This window comes from Peromyscus leucopus, chromosome 14 (genome assembly GCF_004664715.2).
Source record: "Peromyscus leucopus breed LL Stock chromosome 14, UCI_PerLeu_2.1, whole genome shotgun sequence".
Classification (NCBI taxonomy): domain Eukaryota; kingdom Metazoa; phylum Chordata; class Mammalia; order Rodentia; family Cricetidae; genus Peromyscus; species Peromyscus leucopus.
Genome location: NC_051075.1, coordinates 77927349 through 77946243, shown reverse-complemented (window position 1 = coordinate 77946243; position 18895 = coordinate 77927349). Strand labels below are relative to the sequence as shown.

The following is an 18895-nucleotide window of genomic DNA, read 5'->3' as shown; positions in this document are numbered from 1 at the left end:
AGAAGAGAGCATCAGATCCCATTATAGATGGTTGTGAGCCACCATGTGGTTGCTGGGAAGGGAGAGGGAGAGAAAGAGAGAGAGGGAGAGAGAGAGGGAGAGAGAGAGAGAGAGAGAGAGAGAGAGAGAGAGAAGGGAGGGAGGGAGGGAGGGAGGGAGGGAGGGAGGGAGGGAGGGAAGGAGAGGAAGGAAGAGTGGTTGTGGTCATGGTATCTCTTCACAGCAATAGAAACTCTAAGACAGAAGTTGGTACCAGGGACTGGGGTATTGCTGTGATAGGCCAGACCATGCTTTTGTTTGGAGGAATGTGGACTTTGGTACTCTGGGTTAGAAAAGCAGTGGACTGCTTTAAGTACTGCTTAATGGGCTATACTAGTAGGAGCATGGAAGACAGTGGTGCTGAGCGTTATGAGGTAAAGTTTTGGACTGGCAGAGGAAATCTCAAAATAGCCCAGTATAGCCTCTGTCTTATGGTTATTAGTGGTAACTCTGATGAAGATTTATAATGAAAAGGTGCAAGCTGAGCACTTAAATAACAAAATGTAAATTTTAAGAAGAAAAAGAACACTGGGAAGTGGAATGGAGATAAGTCCTGTGTTCAATGAGATAAATGGATTAAGAAATGGAATAAAGGGAGTGGTGACCTCAGGGCAAGATCCCAGCCAGCTAAATTTCTAACCCTGAAAAGGAACTAAAGAAAAGCTTAGAGCTGGGTGTGGTGGTGCACACCTTTAATCCCAGCACTCGAAAGGCAAAGGTTGGCAGATCTTTCAGTTTGAGACCAGCCTGGTCCAGAGATTTAGTTTGGAGACAGCCAAGCTTAGGCAGTAAAAGATAGAAAGCTAGTGAAGATATAATTGAACTAGGGGCCCAAGTTTCATCTCCAGTAAGCAGCAGAACTTGGTAGCTTCTGTTAGCATTCAGACTCACCTCTTGGGGACCTGGCCAATATGCAGGCAATACCTTAGCCCACTCAAGATCCTGACAATGTCATGTGCTCATTGTGGTCTCTCTGCACATGTGCTAGGTCTACTCATAAAAAGGCGGGGTCCACCCTCTTTCTCATATCTTTTTCTTTTTTCTTCTTCTTCCTCTTCTCCCCTCAGCTCCCTTCTCTCCCTTCCCCCCAATAAAGCTCTATGTGAATGTGGTCTGCATGGTATATCTCTCTCTTCAGCTCCCACCTGCCATGACTGCTGGGAGCCATTTTCAAAATACAACAGCTTCGGCCACATGGTTCTGGCTTTAGAGTTAAGGATAGAAGAAATGGGTTATGGAATTTGTCCCTGAGATTAAGGCAAGCTGCTGCATGTGTCAGGGGTGTCCATGAATGGAGGTCCAGAGAGGCCATTGCATGAAGCTATGAAGCTGGAGCCTGGACTGCTTTGAAGATCCCAGGGAGTGGAACCAGCACAAGAGAAGAAGTGTGTTGCATTTTTGCAGTTAACAAAGCTGAACAGAATTGGAGATGTGACTAGTGTGTGTTTTGACAACAGACATGGAGGTGCTGGAGTTTGCCCATCTGGTTTCGGTCTTGCTTTGGTCCAGTATTTCCTCACTATACTCTCTTCCTTATATTTTGGAATAGTAATGTATATGTATCTGTGCCATTACATGTTGGAAGTATGTGATCTGTTTCTTATTTTTATTTTATAGGGGATTACAGTTAAGACACTGCATGAATCTCAGAAGAGACTTTGAACTTTAGACTTTTAAATAAATTTGAGACTTTTATGGGGACTTTTGAAGTTGGACTGAATGTACTTTTGCATTATAGTATGGCTACAAGACTTTGGGGGCAAGGGAGTGGAATGTGGTGGTTTGAAAGATAATGGCCCCCAAAGGGAGTAGCACTATTTGGAGGTGTGGCTTTGTTGGACTAGGTGTGGCCTTGTTAGAGGAAGTGTGTCACTGTGGGGGTGAGCTTTTAGGTCTCCTATGCTCAAGCTACTCCCAGTGTCACAGTCAACTTCCTGTTGCCTGCAAGATGTAAACTCTAAGCTACTTCTCTAGCACTATGTCTGCCTACATGCTGACATGCTCCCCGCCATGGTGATAATGGACTAAACCTCTGAAACTGTAAGTGAACAGCCCCAATGAAATGTTTTCCTTTATAAGAGTTGAGGTGGTCAGTGTCTCTTCACAGCAATAGAAACCCTAAGACAGATGGGGAGGAAAGTGAGGAGGATGTGGGAAGAGATGAGGGAGGAGAAACTGTGGTTTGAATATTTTCTGAAAAGAAATGTATTTTCAAAAAATAAAAAAAAGATTTATTTTACTTTTAAATTTTATGTATATGTCTGTGAGGGTACGTGCATGTGAATGCAGGTGTCTCTGAAGGCCAGAAGAGGGTTTTGGATGCCCTGAAGCTGGAGTTACAGGTGGTTCTGAGCTCTCTGATGTGGTACTGAGAACCAGACCAGGGTCCTCTGCAAGAGCAGTACATACTCTTAAACATGGAGCCATTCTTCAAATACCCTGGAAGTCACTTCAGCTGGAGAGGGAGGGCCCTACAACAATAAGGGGAAGTTCAAAATGGTCACCTGCCTTCCTGACACATCTGTGATCAGAAGCAGCTATCAGCAGTAAGAACCTACCTCAAAATATATAGAAGACAGAGTACTTTTTAACCACTCTGGATCCTGAAACATGAGGTGTTCCAGTAACAAAAACTGCTTTCCACAGGGTGAGGAGTTAAACACAGGTATCTACTATTGTGTTAAAGACTAAAATTGACCAAATCTACCTACCATATTTTACTCTCAAGCTATCTTTGGAAGCCACAAACTAATAGACTTGAGTTCCAAATCAATTTCTTTTCTTTTTTTAAAAATATTTATTTATTTTTATTTTATGTACATTAGCATTTTGCCTGCATGCATGAGGGTGTTGTATCCCATAGAACTGGAGTTACACACAGTTGTGAGCTGCCATGTGGGAACTGAATCTGGGCCCTCTGGAAAAGCAGCCAGTGCTCTTAACCTTTGAGCCATCTCTCCAGCCCCCAAATCAATTTCATGAGATGGATTCTGCACAAACAACTTCAAGCTAGGAGAGGAAATGATGCCTAGTGGTTTCCTACCATCCACTGTCTTCCCAGAAACCTCCTTTTCCATTCTAAATCTTTAATCTTCAAAATAACAAAAATTTAAAAGAAATGCTGATTAATCATGAAAAAATTGAGCCCTTATTGAGAGAGAACTAAAGGTCAGGAGTACTAGTGCATGATTTTAATTTCAGCATTTGGAGGTAGAAACAGGGGATCTCTCTAAGTTAGAGGCCAGCCTGGTCTACATGACAGCCAAGGCTGTATATAGAGAGAGACCTTGTCTCAAAAGCCAAGGGAGACAGAACATGATGAAGAAAGGAGCTCTGACAAAAGGTTATTTCCCAAACAATAAAAATAAATACAAAAAGAAAAGTTTGTCTGGGTGGTGGCGCACGCCTTTAATCTCAGCACTCAGAAGGCAGAGGCAGTCGGATCTCTGTGAGTTCAAAGCCAGCCTGGTCTACAAAGCAAGTTCCAGAACAGGCAAGGCTACACGGAGAGACCTGTTTTGGAAGAAAAGGGAAGGGAAGGGGAGGGGAGGGGAGGGAAGTCTGAAGTCAGAAGAGCCCACCCCAGGGCCAAGACCAACTTGATGTCTGTGTGGACAAGCACAGAGCCACTGAGAGATGATGCTTGTCCTATCTCTCCTAGGCTTGCCCAGTTAATTAAACAATATACTTGAAAAGGATTTATAAACTGATTCCTGGCATGTTTGGTTCTTAGATCAATAATACTATTAACTAACACTGACTCACTCTTCATGTGAGTTTATTAAAACCATGGCACAACACACAAATATTCAAGCTTCAAATGTTTTGTGAGATCATCTTTTATTATGAAATCATTTATTCACAGGAATCACACAACTGTTTCCCCTTTTGGCAAACTCCCTTAATTTCTGATGTAGTAATTTCTACAGTCATCATCCTGCCAAATATGTACGAATACCCTCCATATTCTAGGTACCAAGTGAAGCTATGGTTTACCAAAGTAGCTTATAGTCCTGGTTCTCTTACAGATTAGCTATGAGACATGCACACGAAAAAGCTGCCCACAGCAACTGGGGGTGGTACTGACAGCTCATTTTCATACGGTACTTTACAGCTTTCAGGATATTTTCATGGGCTATAAATAAATCCAATGCCAGATGGTGATACAGGTTAACAAATCCAGATCTTAGGCAATAAGGAACAGAGGGATCCTTTGAAGATTCTTGATCTTGTTAGTGTTATCAGTCAGGTCTTTCTTAAGCATGATTAGAAGCAGACAGGAGGAACACGGGTGTGGGGCTAGGCAGGAAGACCAGCCTGAGCCTGCTGCAATAGTTCAGGCCAAAGTTAGCAAAGAGTCAAGTCTAGCAAACCACAGTTAATGAAATGGAGCCCCAAGGCAGTAAAGCCATAATGAATACAAACTCCATCAAGATCTTCTTGGGATGCTGATAGCAACATGATAGCAGTGTATTTTTTTTTAAGGCAGTTTCTTTCTATGTAGTCCTGGCTAGCCTAGAACTAATGCTCACTATGTAGACCAGGCTGGCCTCAAACTCACAGAGCTCCACCTGCCTCTGCCTCCTGAGTAATGGGTTTATAGGCATGCGCCACTATGTCCAGCTACCATAACCTTTTTTATTGAATGTTTTCCTGTGACAGGCAACTTGCTAAGCACTGTACCTACATTGCTGAATCTATATCAACCTACGAAGGGAGAGGCTCTCTGTCGCTATCTTTGTGTTATAGAAGAGGGGCTCCAAGAAGATGGATAACTTGTCAGAGGCAGTTAGAGTCAAGTCAGGGTCCACAAGCAAGTATGAGTATCTCAGGACCTACTAGGCCTCAGCTCTGGGCTCTGGACCTTCTTTGAGTGAATTCAAAGATCTTGCTGATAGATAGTTTGCTAGGGGTGTGAAGAGGAAAGAGGATAAAAGGAATTGTATTATCTGGACCTACCTTACATGAGAATGATGGTGCCACCAGAAAAATTCACTGACACTGCTTCAAAGGGAAAAGGTGACATAACATGTTTTGGATATACAAAGTCTTAACGTAGTAACAGGATACTGAAAGAGTAGTTTCCCTAAGAATATGTAACTACAAATCCACACTCCACAGAGAAGCAAAATAGCTTGTTAAAGATCTTGCCATGCCACAGCACAAATTTAAAACAGTTTGTAATTTTTCTGAATGGTTTCAAAATAAAAATAATCACTCAGTATCCACTGCAGTATGTATACATGTTTTCTAATAAGCCTATTGCTAAGCTTATATTAATATTAATTAGCCATTAATAAATGCCATGGTTTCTAAGAACCAAATACCCCAAGAATCAGACTACCAGCACTCAACCACAGACAGAAACAGACTGTGAGGCTTCAACCTCACACAGTACAAACCACCTGAAAATTCTAAGACAGGAAAACAGACAAACAAACAAACTTTGAAATGGATTGCTGAGTTTTCACAAAAAGGAAAATCTGTAGCACCAAAAATAAGACAATGCAGCCAAAGCGGGCAGAAAGCAGTGTTGGAGCCACAAACGCCCTGTGACTGACTGACTGCCTTCCCAGATGCTAGCTGCCACCCACACAGAGCCTTGGGTCCTCAAGCTGCGGCAGAGGAGAATGACCTCCAAGCCAGACACAGACAGAAGCTGGGATGCACATCCTCTGCAAAAGTTGTAACTCCCAGGATCTAACCCTAACTAGGAGTAAGCTAGAAGATCACTCTGCTGGCAAGTGAACTCAAGAGATAGGTCTTCCCCCAGGCACTGACTGGAATGAATAAATGGAAGGATCTTGCTCAGTGGTAGAGCACATGCATGAGGCCCCAGTATAAGAGAGAGGGAGACGAGGAGGAGGAGGAGGAGGAGGAGGAGGAGGAGGAGGAGGAGGAGTAACAATAATAATCTGCTCCATTCAGCATCACACTTTGAATTTGTCTCTCTACTTCAAAGATGCTACAGCCAGACGTTACTCTGAAGAGCTTCTGTGCTGGGGGCACTGTAAGTTCACTTACAGAGGCAAACAAACCCATCTGCAGAGCGGTCTGGATTCTCACATTTTTCTATCAAATAGCTCAAGTATGGGAGTCACAGGAGGACATGGTCAGGCCTGACAGGTGCAGAAAGACAGGTAGGTAAAGTTGCTGCCCCTGGATGACAGCCAGCCAAACACAAAGTGCTCTGTTACGATATTCTTCTTGGCTGTCACTGTCTTGGTCTCCCTATGTTACCCAGGCTGGTCTCATTCTTTTCGAGACAGGATTTCTCTGTGTAGCCCTAGTTGTCCTGGAACTAGCTCTGTAGACCAGGCTAGCCTCAAATTCACATAGATCCACCTGCCTCTGCCTCCCAAGTGCTGGAATTACGGCATGTACCACCACACTCAGTTAAAATTCTGTTTTCCCTTTTCCCGTGTGAACACAAACTGTGATCTTGCATATATGATGACACACTGGACATACACTGCCGTCAGCATCACTGACGTTCTGATGTACCTCTCTCTGAATACATATCCATCTCACCAAAACCCTGTTTTCAAACTGGGATTAACTTTCCCTTGTTTTTAATCATAGCTTTTCCTAAAGTGTATGCACCCTTGAGCACTGGAGCGGATCGTTCCTAATGGTGATTCAGCATATGAAGGGCTGGCCCTCTACCTTCCTGACCCACGCACTCAATCTTTCTGGTGTCTGCTGTTCATCAGCCTAGAAGACTGACAAATGACCATACTTGAGAGATTGAAGATTAAGCCAAAAATCCACCTTGTTATTTTATACTGAACAAATGGTTATGCATATTCTACCCCCACAGTCTATCAACATGAGCAGCAAGTATCTGTAGAATACTTGGCAAGATGGGAACAATTTCTGATCAAATACTCATCATACTCTCAGACCACAAGGGTCCCACAGTGAGAGCTACTTGAAGCACAGGCCTCAAACAGAGCTGTCCATCTGTGGACACAGCTCTTGGGTCTCCCTGCTACAGAAGCTGATGTTTAGTTTTCCCAAGTAACACAGCAGACAGTTCCCTTCCTTCAGTCACATTGTCTTTTCTAGTATAAAAGCAGTCCTTTCTCATTCTGGCCTGGGAGACATTCTCCTGCTTGTTGATTTGGGATGTGTCGGTGTGCACACACTGTGCATGCTGTATATAGGCAGAGGGTAACTTGCAGGAGTAGGTTCTCTTCACCACTAAGTGGGTCCACAGACTGAACTCGGGTTGTAGGTCTTTACCCATCAAGCCATCTTGCTGTTTCTGTCAGATGACTCTGGCCATCTGTGATCTAATCTAGTGTGTGTTAACTCTCCTGCCTCCCTTATTCCCAACTTCCTATACACATATTGCTGTCCTCTCGCTAGCAATAAGACCTCCTGAAACAGAAATCTAGTCATAAAAAATGCTAAGACGCTGGGGAAGGTGCACATTGGTAATTCCCAGTACTCGGGAGACTGAGCCAAGAGGACTGCCGTGAGTTCAAGGCCAGCCTGAACAACAGAGTGAGACTGTCTGCAAAGCTGTTAAGGAAGATTTGATTTGAAAAGTGCCTGGACTGGCTTTCTGGACCTACACCAAAGCATCAGGCTGGCTCCACCCACCTTCTCAGGCACCTTGGCAGGCTGTTTTTCCTTTATACGTGGACAAAACCACATCAGGAGAAAGTGCTCTTTGTAAGCTAGCTCATGGGAACTGTCAAGTCCGACAAAGCTTTCATTATGAGCTTCTTGCAGCAAGCCAAAGCTTAAACTTCAGCAGAACCTGCTAGCATATTAAATACCTGGTATGTGCAAAATATTCTGAGATAGTTAAGAAGGCCAAAATAAGATAAGAATTCATAACAATTGCCTTCTTCACTAACAAAGAACAACTGTTAGAGTTCTCATACAGCCTTGCTACCTCCTCTGGCAACTTCCTTAACTGAAAATGGAGTAAAGAGCAATGCAGGGCTGAGGGGGACCATAGGCCTGATGCTCAGAGGGCTTAAACAACAGGATGAGGCAAATGACTCAGGAAGAGGGACACCAGGACTGCCAGCACCACCCTCAGATGTCAAGGGACAGGAAACAATCTCCCACCCTGTCAGTGCTAGTGGCTGAACTCAGTGACCCCTGCACGCTGGGCAAATGCTCTACCACCGAGCCACCACATAGCCCTAATACTTAAAATGGTGACTGCAAGAGGCTGTGGAGTGAACACAGGTAACAACTAATATTTAACAGGTTGACCCACCAGATGACGAACTCTCTGTTGGGGAGCCTCACTAGGCAAAGTCCATGGGGTCCCTGGCTGTGGAAACCAGCTGTTTTCCATCTGTAACTTTCTCATGTGCCACCACTTAGTTCTCCAAAAAGAACAGCTGTGGGATTCTTTCCACAGCCCACTGGTAGTATGCTTTACACTTTGGGCACACATATAGCCATGGATGGTCAGGAAGGTGATTGCTGTTTAAGCTGTAGAATTCTGATGATTAGATATAATACTAGAATACTTTTCATAACTGACACAGGAAAGTAACAGTATTCTCAGTCACAAAGACAGTTAATTTTAGATTTCAGAACAAATTGAAACAAACTAGCTGCCCCTGAAGAGAATATACAAACATAAGTTCCACGTGTTTATTGCTGAATCAAGGTCAAAATTGAAGCAACCTTGGTAAACATAACCCTCTGTAGTAATACTCTTTCTGCATGTACCCCAACCACTCAAAGTTCGGCCAACTAACTGTTATTGTTAAGTCCTGAACTTCAATGTCATTCTCTCTCTGGGAACTCTAACTACTTAGGCTACATGCCTGGCCAAGCATTACTCACTGGCTGGTCAGCACAACCTTCCAAGCCTAAGAAAAACTGTGTGACTTATCATGTGTTATGAGAATGGGTCAGATCCTGAAAATGTAACATATAATTGTCCAGAGATTGGTGGTGAGAGGAGAAGAAGGAGTGAGAGAGAGGGTGAGTGAATGTGTGTGTGCTGAAAAGGAGATGTAGTGAATTTGCAGAAGGAATAATGTGAGAGAATGTGCTGAGAGAGAGAGAGTGCTAAAAGACAGATGTATCTGAATATGAAGAAGTGAGAGAGAAAGGTGAGAATGAGAGAATGAGTGAGTAAAGAGTGAGTGAATGATGTAGAAGTGTGTGTGTAGATGAGAGAGAGAGACAGAGAGCACAAAAGAGAGCTGTGACATGAAGGAGCTGCTGCTATGTAGAGGAGCTGTGTGAGTGTTAGACTGTGTGTGTGTGGATTTGCAGAGGGAGCTGAGCAAAGAGAATGAGTAGCTAGGCAGGAGAGAGAGCAAGAGAGATTTTCAGAAAGAGATTCTGAGATGTATGCATGTAAAGAGAGATATATAGCTATATGTAAAGAGATGTAGCTGTGTGGAGACAAATTTTCAGAGATGATTTTCTTAAGATGAAGTAAAAGAGAAAGTTACCACCAGAAAGCGTGTATGTTTCCTTATTTTTCCCCTCAGATAGAAAAGGTCTAGCCCTCAGATAGATAAGGATTTTTCCTAAGCCCTTGCTGCAGTCGTAGATTTTTGTTTGTTTGTTTGTTTGCTTTTTCATTACCCTGGTGCTGACTGGAGGCTGGGCCCCCCAGTTAGCAATAGTTGACAAAACCACCATGTGAAGTGAAGCAGGATCCAGCTTCATTTTCTTTCTATGTTCATAGTCAATTGTTACAAGGCATTTATTTTGGAAAACATCTTGCAGGACAGCTTGCCCATCCCCCTCAGCCCAATTCAAAATCCAACATGATGTCCAGGAGGTTTTACAGTACTTCATGTTGGGGATTTTTTCAGACTGAGGATGCTGAAACAGTAAAATCTATACAACTAGTACAAAATCCAAATACTCAAAAAGTGGAACCAATTCTGATCTCAAATATTTGAGATACGTGATCCTCAGCCTATCACCTCTACAGTGACTCCAGTGTCCAAATACATTATGGCTGTCTCACCTCTTGGCTCTGTGCCCGAAATCTCTGTGCCCTTGTTTGTGCTAATGCCACACTGACTTAGCTACTGAAGCTTTGTAAATTTGTTTCCCAGGAGATGTTGTCTCCCATCTGGGTTTTTTGAACTAATATACTAGCTATTTTACTTGTTACAATTTCATTCATATTTTAAAAACAATTTGTTAATTTCCATGAAAAACAAATGTGGGGGTTGCTGAGGATATGGCTCAATTGGGTAGAGGACTTGCTTGGTATATATGAAGTCCTAGGTTTGATCCCCAACACCACAAAAACCAGGTATGGTGGCATACATCTGTAATCCCAGCACTTGGGAGGTACAGGAAGAAGGATCATGAGTTCAAAGGTACCCTTGAGGGAGGAGGGAGGAAAAGGGAATCTGTGGTTGGTATGTAAAATGAATAGAATAATAAAAATAATAATAATTTTAAAAAGGTATCCTTGACTACAGAGTGAATCCACATAAGAAAAACAACAACATCCAATCCTCACACGTGCATGCATACATAAGTGTGGAATTAAACTGAACTAGGGGAATGGAGAGATGTTAAGTGACTGGAATGAAGAGATGTTACGATGTCAGAGGTTAAGTGCACTGGCTACTCTTCTGAAGAACCTGGGTTCAGTTGCCAGCAGCCAAAAGGCAGGTCATCTGTAACTCCAGTCCCAGGGAAACCAAAATGAGGGTGTGCTAAGACAGATAGTCCAGGCTGGCTTGAAACTTATTATGTAGCTCACAAAGGCTTTAAACACAGATCGATCTTCCTGCCTCAGACTCCAAAATATGGAGTTTATAGGTAAGGGCCACCATTTTCAACTAACATATATTTCATACTATGAAAAATATTTTAAGCCGGGTGGTGGTGGTGGTGGCGCACGCCTTTAGTCCTAGCACTCGGGAGGCAGAGCTAGGCGGATCTCTGTGAGTTCGAGGCCAGCTTGGGCTACCAAGTGAGTTCCAGGAAAGGTGCAAAACTACACAGAGAAACCCTGTCTCAAAAAACCAAAATAAAATAAAATAAAATTTAAAAAATTAAATTAAATTAAATTCCTAGCCATCAAAGAACTGAAGCAATGCATGGTAAGGACATGTGGGTGTCTCCACATTGCAATGCTAACAACACATCAATGAGCAGACATCATAGGCCTCTAATCACCAGGTCCAGGGGCTATTTTCACAGGGAATGGCAGGGGAAGACATTAAAAATACACTTTTAGCTGCATGGAGAGACAAATTTCTGCATCACTATAGAAACTATACCAGATTGAAGTGAATGAAACATTCATCACTTTCTGAACCCTGACTCTTTGGGCTGAAAAATAGGATGGACGTGACCAGGCTCAGGGCCTTTCCAATCCTCCTGCTAGAATGGGCCACCATAGGAGGATCAGCATAATGTGTTGGGCGTGCTCAACAAATCTTTGTTTGGTGTCATGTTCTCGGCTAGATGTTCCCTGGACTTCCTGCTAACTGCTACTACACCTCTTGGCTAACACCACTTAGCCCCTTGACCGGCTTGTTCTGCTTCGTTTGCTTGATATTTTACTTAGCTTACTTCTCTTACTTTTCTGGTTTTTCCTTTAGACTTGTAGCTCCACAAGGGCAGAGACTGCCCACAGTGTGCTTGACAGAGCTCTAGTATCTGGCATGAGAGAAAATACTGACTCTAAAGATATCTGCTGACTGAATTAACTGGGAGAACAAGCATGGAGGAACTTGAAGGCAGTCCATGAAATTACAACAAGCTGAAGACTGAGCAAAGAGACGTCATGTGTTTAGCTTCAAATCAGACAGTTGGAAACTCTGGTCCACCATCATCGTATTTTTGGGCAGTAAGTAGGAAGAAATTCGTGTGTTTCCATCTGCCCCGTCTCACCAACTTGGAGGGGGGTGGGCAGCTGGAGGCAGAATTCCAAAGGCACTAATCTCAAAAGCACATGCTAGCTATATTTACCACATTAAAGGTCTGCTTCCTGCTTTAGGAACATAACTTCATTTAAAAAGTTGCTATTTTGCCGGGCGGTATTGGCACACACCTTTAATCCCAGCATTCAGAAGGCAGAGAAAGGCGGATCTTTGAGTTTGAGGCCAGCCTGGTCTACAGAGTGAATTCCAGGACAACCAGAGCTACCCAGAGAAACCCTGTCTGGGGGGGGGGGGGCGGGGGGCGGGGAGCAAAACAAAACAAAACAAAAGATGCTATTTCAAGGGATTGAAAAGATGACTCAGTGACTAAGAATGCTTACTGTACAAGCTTGAGGACCTGAGTTCAAATCCTCAGCACCCAAGTTAAGAAAGGCAGGCATGTCTGTATGTGCCTGAAGCCCAGCACTGAAGCGCTGAGACAGATGGATCCCGGGACCTCAATAGTCAGCTAGCCTATGCAAAATGGCAAGATGACTGATGCTTTCTTTGGCCCCTGTATACATGTTCTTTATCCAATCTAGGTGATTACCAGGGATAGTGTGTGTATTCATCAAGTTGTACACTTTATATAAATTATATTTCCATGAAAAAGCAAAATAGTACAGTCTAACTTAAACTTGTGGAGGCATATTTTATGACTCATAATCTTGGTGAATGTCCCACATGTATTTGTAAAGAATGTGTATCCAGGTGGGATGGTGGTACTCCCCCTAGTCCAAACACTTGGAGGAAGAGGCAGGCTAATCTCTGTGAGTTCAAGGATAGCCTGGTCTACATAGTGAATTCTACACTAGCCAAGGCTACAGAATGAGACCAAGACTCTGTCTTTTGGGTTTTTTAAAAAATGTGTATTCAGTTCTATAGATGTCAGATAAAGCTGGCTCACAATGAGTGCTCAATTCTTCTATATTCTCACTTTTCTATCTCCTACTTTTATTACCAAGAGACTCCAAGTCTCTTGTAAATACTGACTTGTTCTATTTTGTCCTTCATGTATGGTGAATCTCTGTCATTAGGGACACACACTTATGTCTTCTTTGTGAACCATGTCATTATGTATCATCCCTTTTTATCCTGTTAACCTCTTTGCTTAGAAGATAGTCTTGATATTAACACATCTACTCTAACTTTCTATTGGTTAGTATTTATGTACATGGTGTATCGTTTTACTTTTGTTGTTATTGTTGTTGAAACAAGGTCTCACACAGCCCAGGCAAGCCTGAAACTCACTATGCAGTTAAAGCTGGACTTAAATTCTGATCCTCCTGCTTCCACCTTCCAAATGTTGGGATTATAGGTATGTGTCACCATCACCATGCCCAGCTTCCCTCTTTTTCCCCATTCCTTTTTTGTTTGTTTGTTTGTTTTTCAAGACAGGGTTTCTCTGTGTAGCTTTGCGCCTTTCCTGGATCTCGATCTGTAGACCAGGCTGGCCTTGAACTCCAAGAGATTCGCCTGCCTCTGCCTCCCAAATGCTAGGATTAAAGGCGTGTGCCACCACCGCCCGGCTCCCCATTCCTTTTTTAAAAACAGAGTCTTGCTGTATAACTCTGGCTGGACTGGAACTTAATATATCCTCTTCTATTGTCCTCTGTCTTAGAGTTTCTATTGCTGTGATAAAATATGACCAAAAGCAACTTGGGGGAGAAGTATTTATTTTAGCTTACATGTCCTGACCGCAGTCCATCATGAAGAGAAGCCAGGGCAGATAAACAAGGCGGGAGCTTAGAGACAGGAGCTGATGCGGAAGCGATGGAGCATCAGTGCTTACTGGCTTGCTCCTCATGATGACTTGCTCAGTCTGCTTTCTTATGGCACCTAGGACAACTGGCCAACAGGTAGCACTGCCTACAGTGAGCTGGGACCATCATCAGTCATCAATAAAGAAATGCACCATGCTCGGCACTTGTGAAGCAGAGGCAGGTGGACCTCTATGAATTACAGGCCAGCCTGGTCTACAGAATGAGTTCCAGGACAGCCAGAGCTACACACACACACACACACACACACACACACACACACACACACACAGAAGTAACAGGCATATGCTTCTGTGCCTCATTTACATCTTTTTATGAATCTGCTCTGACAATTTCTGTCTTCTATATATTTGAATCATTTGCACTTAATGTAAATACTGGTCTATGTAGTTTTTTAAAACTGTTGTTCAAGAGGTTACAAATACACGCATATTTAACTGGGGGGGCATGGCATACACACAGTGGGGACTTATAAATGCTAAACATGTGCTCTACCACTGAGCTGCATCCCTAGCTCATATATACTTCTCAGAGTTCACCTCTGCAAATAGGACGTATGAACCTTAGCAGCATATAGCAGCACCCTATTCATGTTGTAACTGCCTTCCATATGACTACATCTACACACACTGCTTTCAGCTGTCAAATATATCTTAAAGAACTCAATAGAGAACAAATAATCCATTTTATTTCCCTGAGAATTTACTATAACAACATTTCATTCATTCCTGATGCTGTGTTCCTTCTGTCATTTAAGAAAACTTTGTTTCTCACTCCCCTCCTTTTACTCCTCCTTTATTTATTTATTTGCTGGATAGCCCTTGGCCTGGAACTTGCTGTGTAGACCTGGATGGCCTCCAATTCAACAATCTCAGGAGCTACCTCAGCCTCCTGAAAGCAAGGATCATGGGGTTTTGCCATCTGGGTATACCTTGGTTTTTGGTTTTTTTTTTTTTTTTTTTTTTTGAAAGAGGGTCTCACTTAGTAGCCCAGGCTAGTCTTAAATTCACAGTACTCTGCCTGTCTAGCCTGTCAAGTCCTGGGATTCCAGGTGTGAGCTATGACACTCAGTTCCATTGTGCTTATAATAGATATTTCAAGGCTGGGCAATCTTTGGAAGTTTTGTTTAAGAGAGGTCTTGCTGTGTCCTTTGGTCTCGACCTTGGGGACTGAAGTGATCCTGTTACCACAACTTCTCAAGTAGCTGAGACAACAAGTGTTTGCTAACATCCTCAGTGGGTAGTTCTTTCAGAATATATGCTACTGCCTTCTGATTTCTAATGGGAATAGACAGTCATTCAAACCACCATCCCCTGTAGGAAATAGGTTACTTTTTTCTAGCTATTTTTAAGAATGTTCTTTCTGTTTGTTTGTTCTGTTTGAGACAGGGTCTCTCTAATAGGCCTGGCTGTCCTGGATCTCACTATGTAGACCAGGCTGGCCTTGAACTCACAGAGATCCACCTGCTTCTGCCATATCAGTGCTAGGATTAAAGGCATGAGCCACCATGCCCAGCCTAACAGTTTTTTTTATCCTTAGCAGTTTGGTTCCTATGTCTCTGACAATAACTTCTTCAGTTTATCTTGTTATGGTTCATCTTTCATTCATAAGTCTTCTTGTTAAGTATTTAAAGCTTTGAGAAAATTTTAATATGTTAAATTTGTAATTACACTTTAAATATTAATTACAATGATCTTCAACGTTTGGGGGACTTTAACAGTCAAATCTGTGAAATATTATCCACTAAATAAATAGATAAATAAATAGTGATGGGAAATGGGCATGGTGGTGCTTGCCAACAATCCCAGCAATTAAGAGGCTGACATAGGAGGGTCACAAGCTTGAGGCCAGTTTAGCTACATCATGAATTCCAGCCAGTTTGGTCTACATCAGGATGCTATCTTGAACTGCCTACTTTAAGCTTTTTAATGTATATAAGTGTTTTGCTTATATGTACATATGTGTACTACACACGTGTCTGGTGCCCTTGGAAGTTCGGAAGAGAGCATCAGATTCCCTGGAACTAGAATTAGGGATGGTTTGCACCACTATGTGGGTGCTGGAAACCGAACCTAGGTCCTCTACAAAAGGTCTTAACTACTGGGCCATCTCTCTAGTCCCTATAACAGTTCTGTTGTTCTCAGTACTGAGGACTGAACACAGTGGCTTGTGGGCATGCTAGGCAAGCACTCTACTACTAAGCTATAAACCCAGTCTCAAACAAAAATTATTACTACAGACTAGATAGTCTGCCCAAGTTCAAATGCTAGTAGTGTCATTTATCATTATTATTCACCAGGCATAGCTTAGAGCACCTGAAATCTTTTTTTTTTTTTTTTGTTTTTCGAGACAGGGTTTCTCTGTGTAGCTTTGCGCCTTTCCTGGAACTCACTTGGTAGCCCAGGCTGGCCTCGAACTCACAGAGATCCGCCTGGCTCTGCCTCCCGAGTGCTGGGATTAAAGGCGTGCGCCACCGCCCGGCTGAGCACCTGAAATCTTAATGTTCTGGAGACTAAGTCATAAGGGTCATGATTTCCAGGGATAAATATACAGTGTGTTTTTGGTTTGTGTTTTTTTGTTTGTTTGTTTGTTTGTTTGCTTGTTTTGTTTCTGGAGACAGGGTTTTGTTGTGATATTCTGTTTGTGTTCTGACAAATAAAGCTTGCCTGGAGATCAGAGGGTGGAGCTAGCCACTAGTTAACCATAGAGATCTGGAGGTCTGTACAGACAGGAGACAGGAAATGATATGACTGGGCGGAGAGAAGTGATGAGGTGGGGCTGAGTTGGAGAGGTAAGAGGTGACTGTGGCTGCTCCTTTGCTTCTCTGATCTTTCAGCTTTCACCCTTGGTATCTGACTCTGAGCTTTTATTATTAAGACTAATTAGGATCCCACTACAGGGTTTCTTTGTGCAGTCCTGGCTGTCCTAGAACTGGCTCTATAGACCAGGCTGACCTCTAACTCCTGAGTGCTGGGATTCAAGGCATGTGCCATCACTGACCAGTACAATTGGTAAACATTAAATGTTCTTTTTTAAGTGATGAGAGATTTTAAGACAGAGATGAGGAAAGAAAAGCACCAATATTTAGTTATACACTACTCAGCTGGAAATGATGATGGAGTACTGTTTGAGTGAGGTGTGAAGCCAGAGTCTAGCAAGTCAAAGGTAAAGTGCCCCATGCTGCACAGTTAGAACACCAATAGAGAAACAGCAGCTGCGGCTGGCCCACACTCAGATGCAAAGAAAAGCAAGACTTACTTCAAAGTTGTACTTCTTCATCTGGCTGAGGTGCCGGCAGTACAGGTAGAGCATGCCAATGCTGCTGCCCACTGCAATGTAGTCTCCGTTCACATCCAGGGCTGTGAGGTAGACCAGAATAGAGCGAAAGCCCTTCTGGATCTTTGTGGGAATGGCATTGAGGAGATAGTACAAAGGGCAGAATTCTCGGAATGTTACAGGCTCTGATATCGATGCCATGGTCAAGGTTTCCACAGATGTTCTTCAGGCAGAAGGACTGTTTATTCATCATCTAGGGAAACCTGCAGGCTACAGAATACAGCATTGTAACTCTTTCAATGCCTAGTCATACCAAAAAGCAGTAATGTTTAATAGTGGGAACATGACATTTTCAACAGATAAGAATCATGGCTGGGGATGGGGGTTGCAAAGATGTAATGTTTGGTTCCCAGTACCCATGTCAGGCAGCCCACAACCATCTCTAACTCCAGCTCCACAGGATCCCATGCCCTCTTCTGGCCACCACTCATATTTCACTCACATGCATATACCCCCATACAGACACAGGCACATGCATATAATTTAAAATAAAAATAAACTGGGGTGATAAGACGGCTCAGTGGTTAAGAGCACTGACTATTCTTCTAGAGGACCTGGGTTCGATCCCCAGTACCCTTATCTTGGCTCACAATCATGTGACTCCAGTTCTGGGGGACTGAAGCTCTCTTTTGACCTCTAGGCAAAGCATACATGTGCTACAGACTTATATGCAGGTAAAACCCATACACATGAAATAATAACATAATAATGAAAGATGAACAGAAATCTTGACAAAAGGAATTCTAGCTGGAGCTTAAACAAGGAAAGTAAATGGGGAGCGAGATACCTTCAGCATTTGAGTCCCCAGTGCACTTCAGTTAGGTAGCTCCTATGACAGTCACTATAGTCTACAGTGGGTGGACAGAAGAGTATAAAGCCTAATTCTTTTCAAGGAGTTTGTGAACTAGCCAGAAAGGCCAATGCAACAACTAAGAGACACAAAACTACAGGAATGAAATGAGATTCCATGAGAAATTCAGGATTAGTGCGGCCCAAAGTGAGCCAAGAGGCAGCTCTCTTGAGAAAACTCCACTGTCCCTTTCCTAAGCACCAGCCCCTTCTCGCCTAAATGGTCCCAATAGTCATGCCTAAATTAATTTTTTCTTTTTTTTTGGTTTTTCGAGACAGGGTTTCTCTATGTAGCTTTGCGCCTTTCCTGGAATTCACTTGGTAGCCCAGGCTGGCCTCGAATTCACAGAGATCCGCCTGTCTCTGCCTCCCACTAAATTAATTTTTATTCTTCTTAAATAGGCAGAAGAATGCTTGTAATCCCAGCACTCGGGAGACTGCAGCAAGAATACCACTGTAAGTTCATATTTAGCCTGGGCTACACAGTGAGTTTCAGGCTAGCCTGAGCTACAGCAAAAACACTCTCAAAGACAAAACAAACTCCAACTTAATTAACTCTAGCTCTGTTTCAATACCCCCTTACCCCCCCCCCAAAAAAAAAAAGAGTCTGGAGAAGACACCACTGAAAACATGCAACAGTGAAGCCCACATAAGACACAGGAGAAAGCTTATATTAGAACAATAAGCCCACTCTAGAGAAATAAGCCTCTCCTACCCCTGTTAGTGTCTGGTGAAAAAGCAGGTTCCTATAGCCAAGAACCATCTCAGTGTTGGGAACCCATTCGCCCTGCAGCTCCTACTTGCTCCTCCATGCACAAAAATCAAGAAACTCTACACTCACCAGCACCTCGGTTAACAAATCAAGATACTCTACACTCACCAGCACCTCGATTAACAAATCAAGATACTCTACACTCACCAGCACCTTGGTTAACAAAGTTCACTCAGGTCCTCTGCAAGAGCAACAAGTGCTCTTGACCACTAAGCCATTTCTCCAGACCC

General features: G+C 43.1%; 1 protein-coding gene across 5 annotated transcripts in view; it reads right to left on the bottom strand.

Moving 5' to 3' along the window:
• Tecpr2 (tectonin beta-propeller repeat containing 2) overlaps positions 1-18895 on the bottom strand; it is a 99319-nt gene that overhangs the window by 74519 nt on the left and 5905 nt on the right. For all 5 annotated transcript variants that reach the window (XM_037210856.1, XM_037210857.1, XM_028883782.2 and 2 more), the window contains one exon: positions 16967-17254. In XM_037210856.1, coding sequence (XP_037066751.1) covers positions 16967-17185 — 219 coding nt within the window. In that variant the 5' untranslated portion in view covers positions 17186-17254. The remainder of the gene's footprint in view (positions 1-16966; positions 17255-18895) is intronic.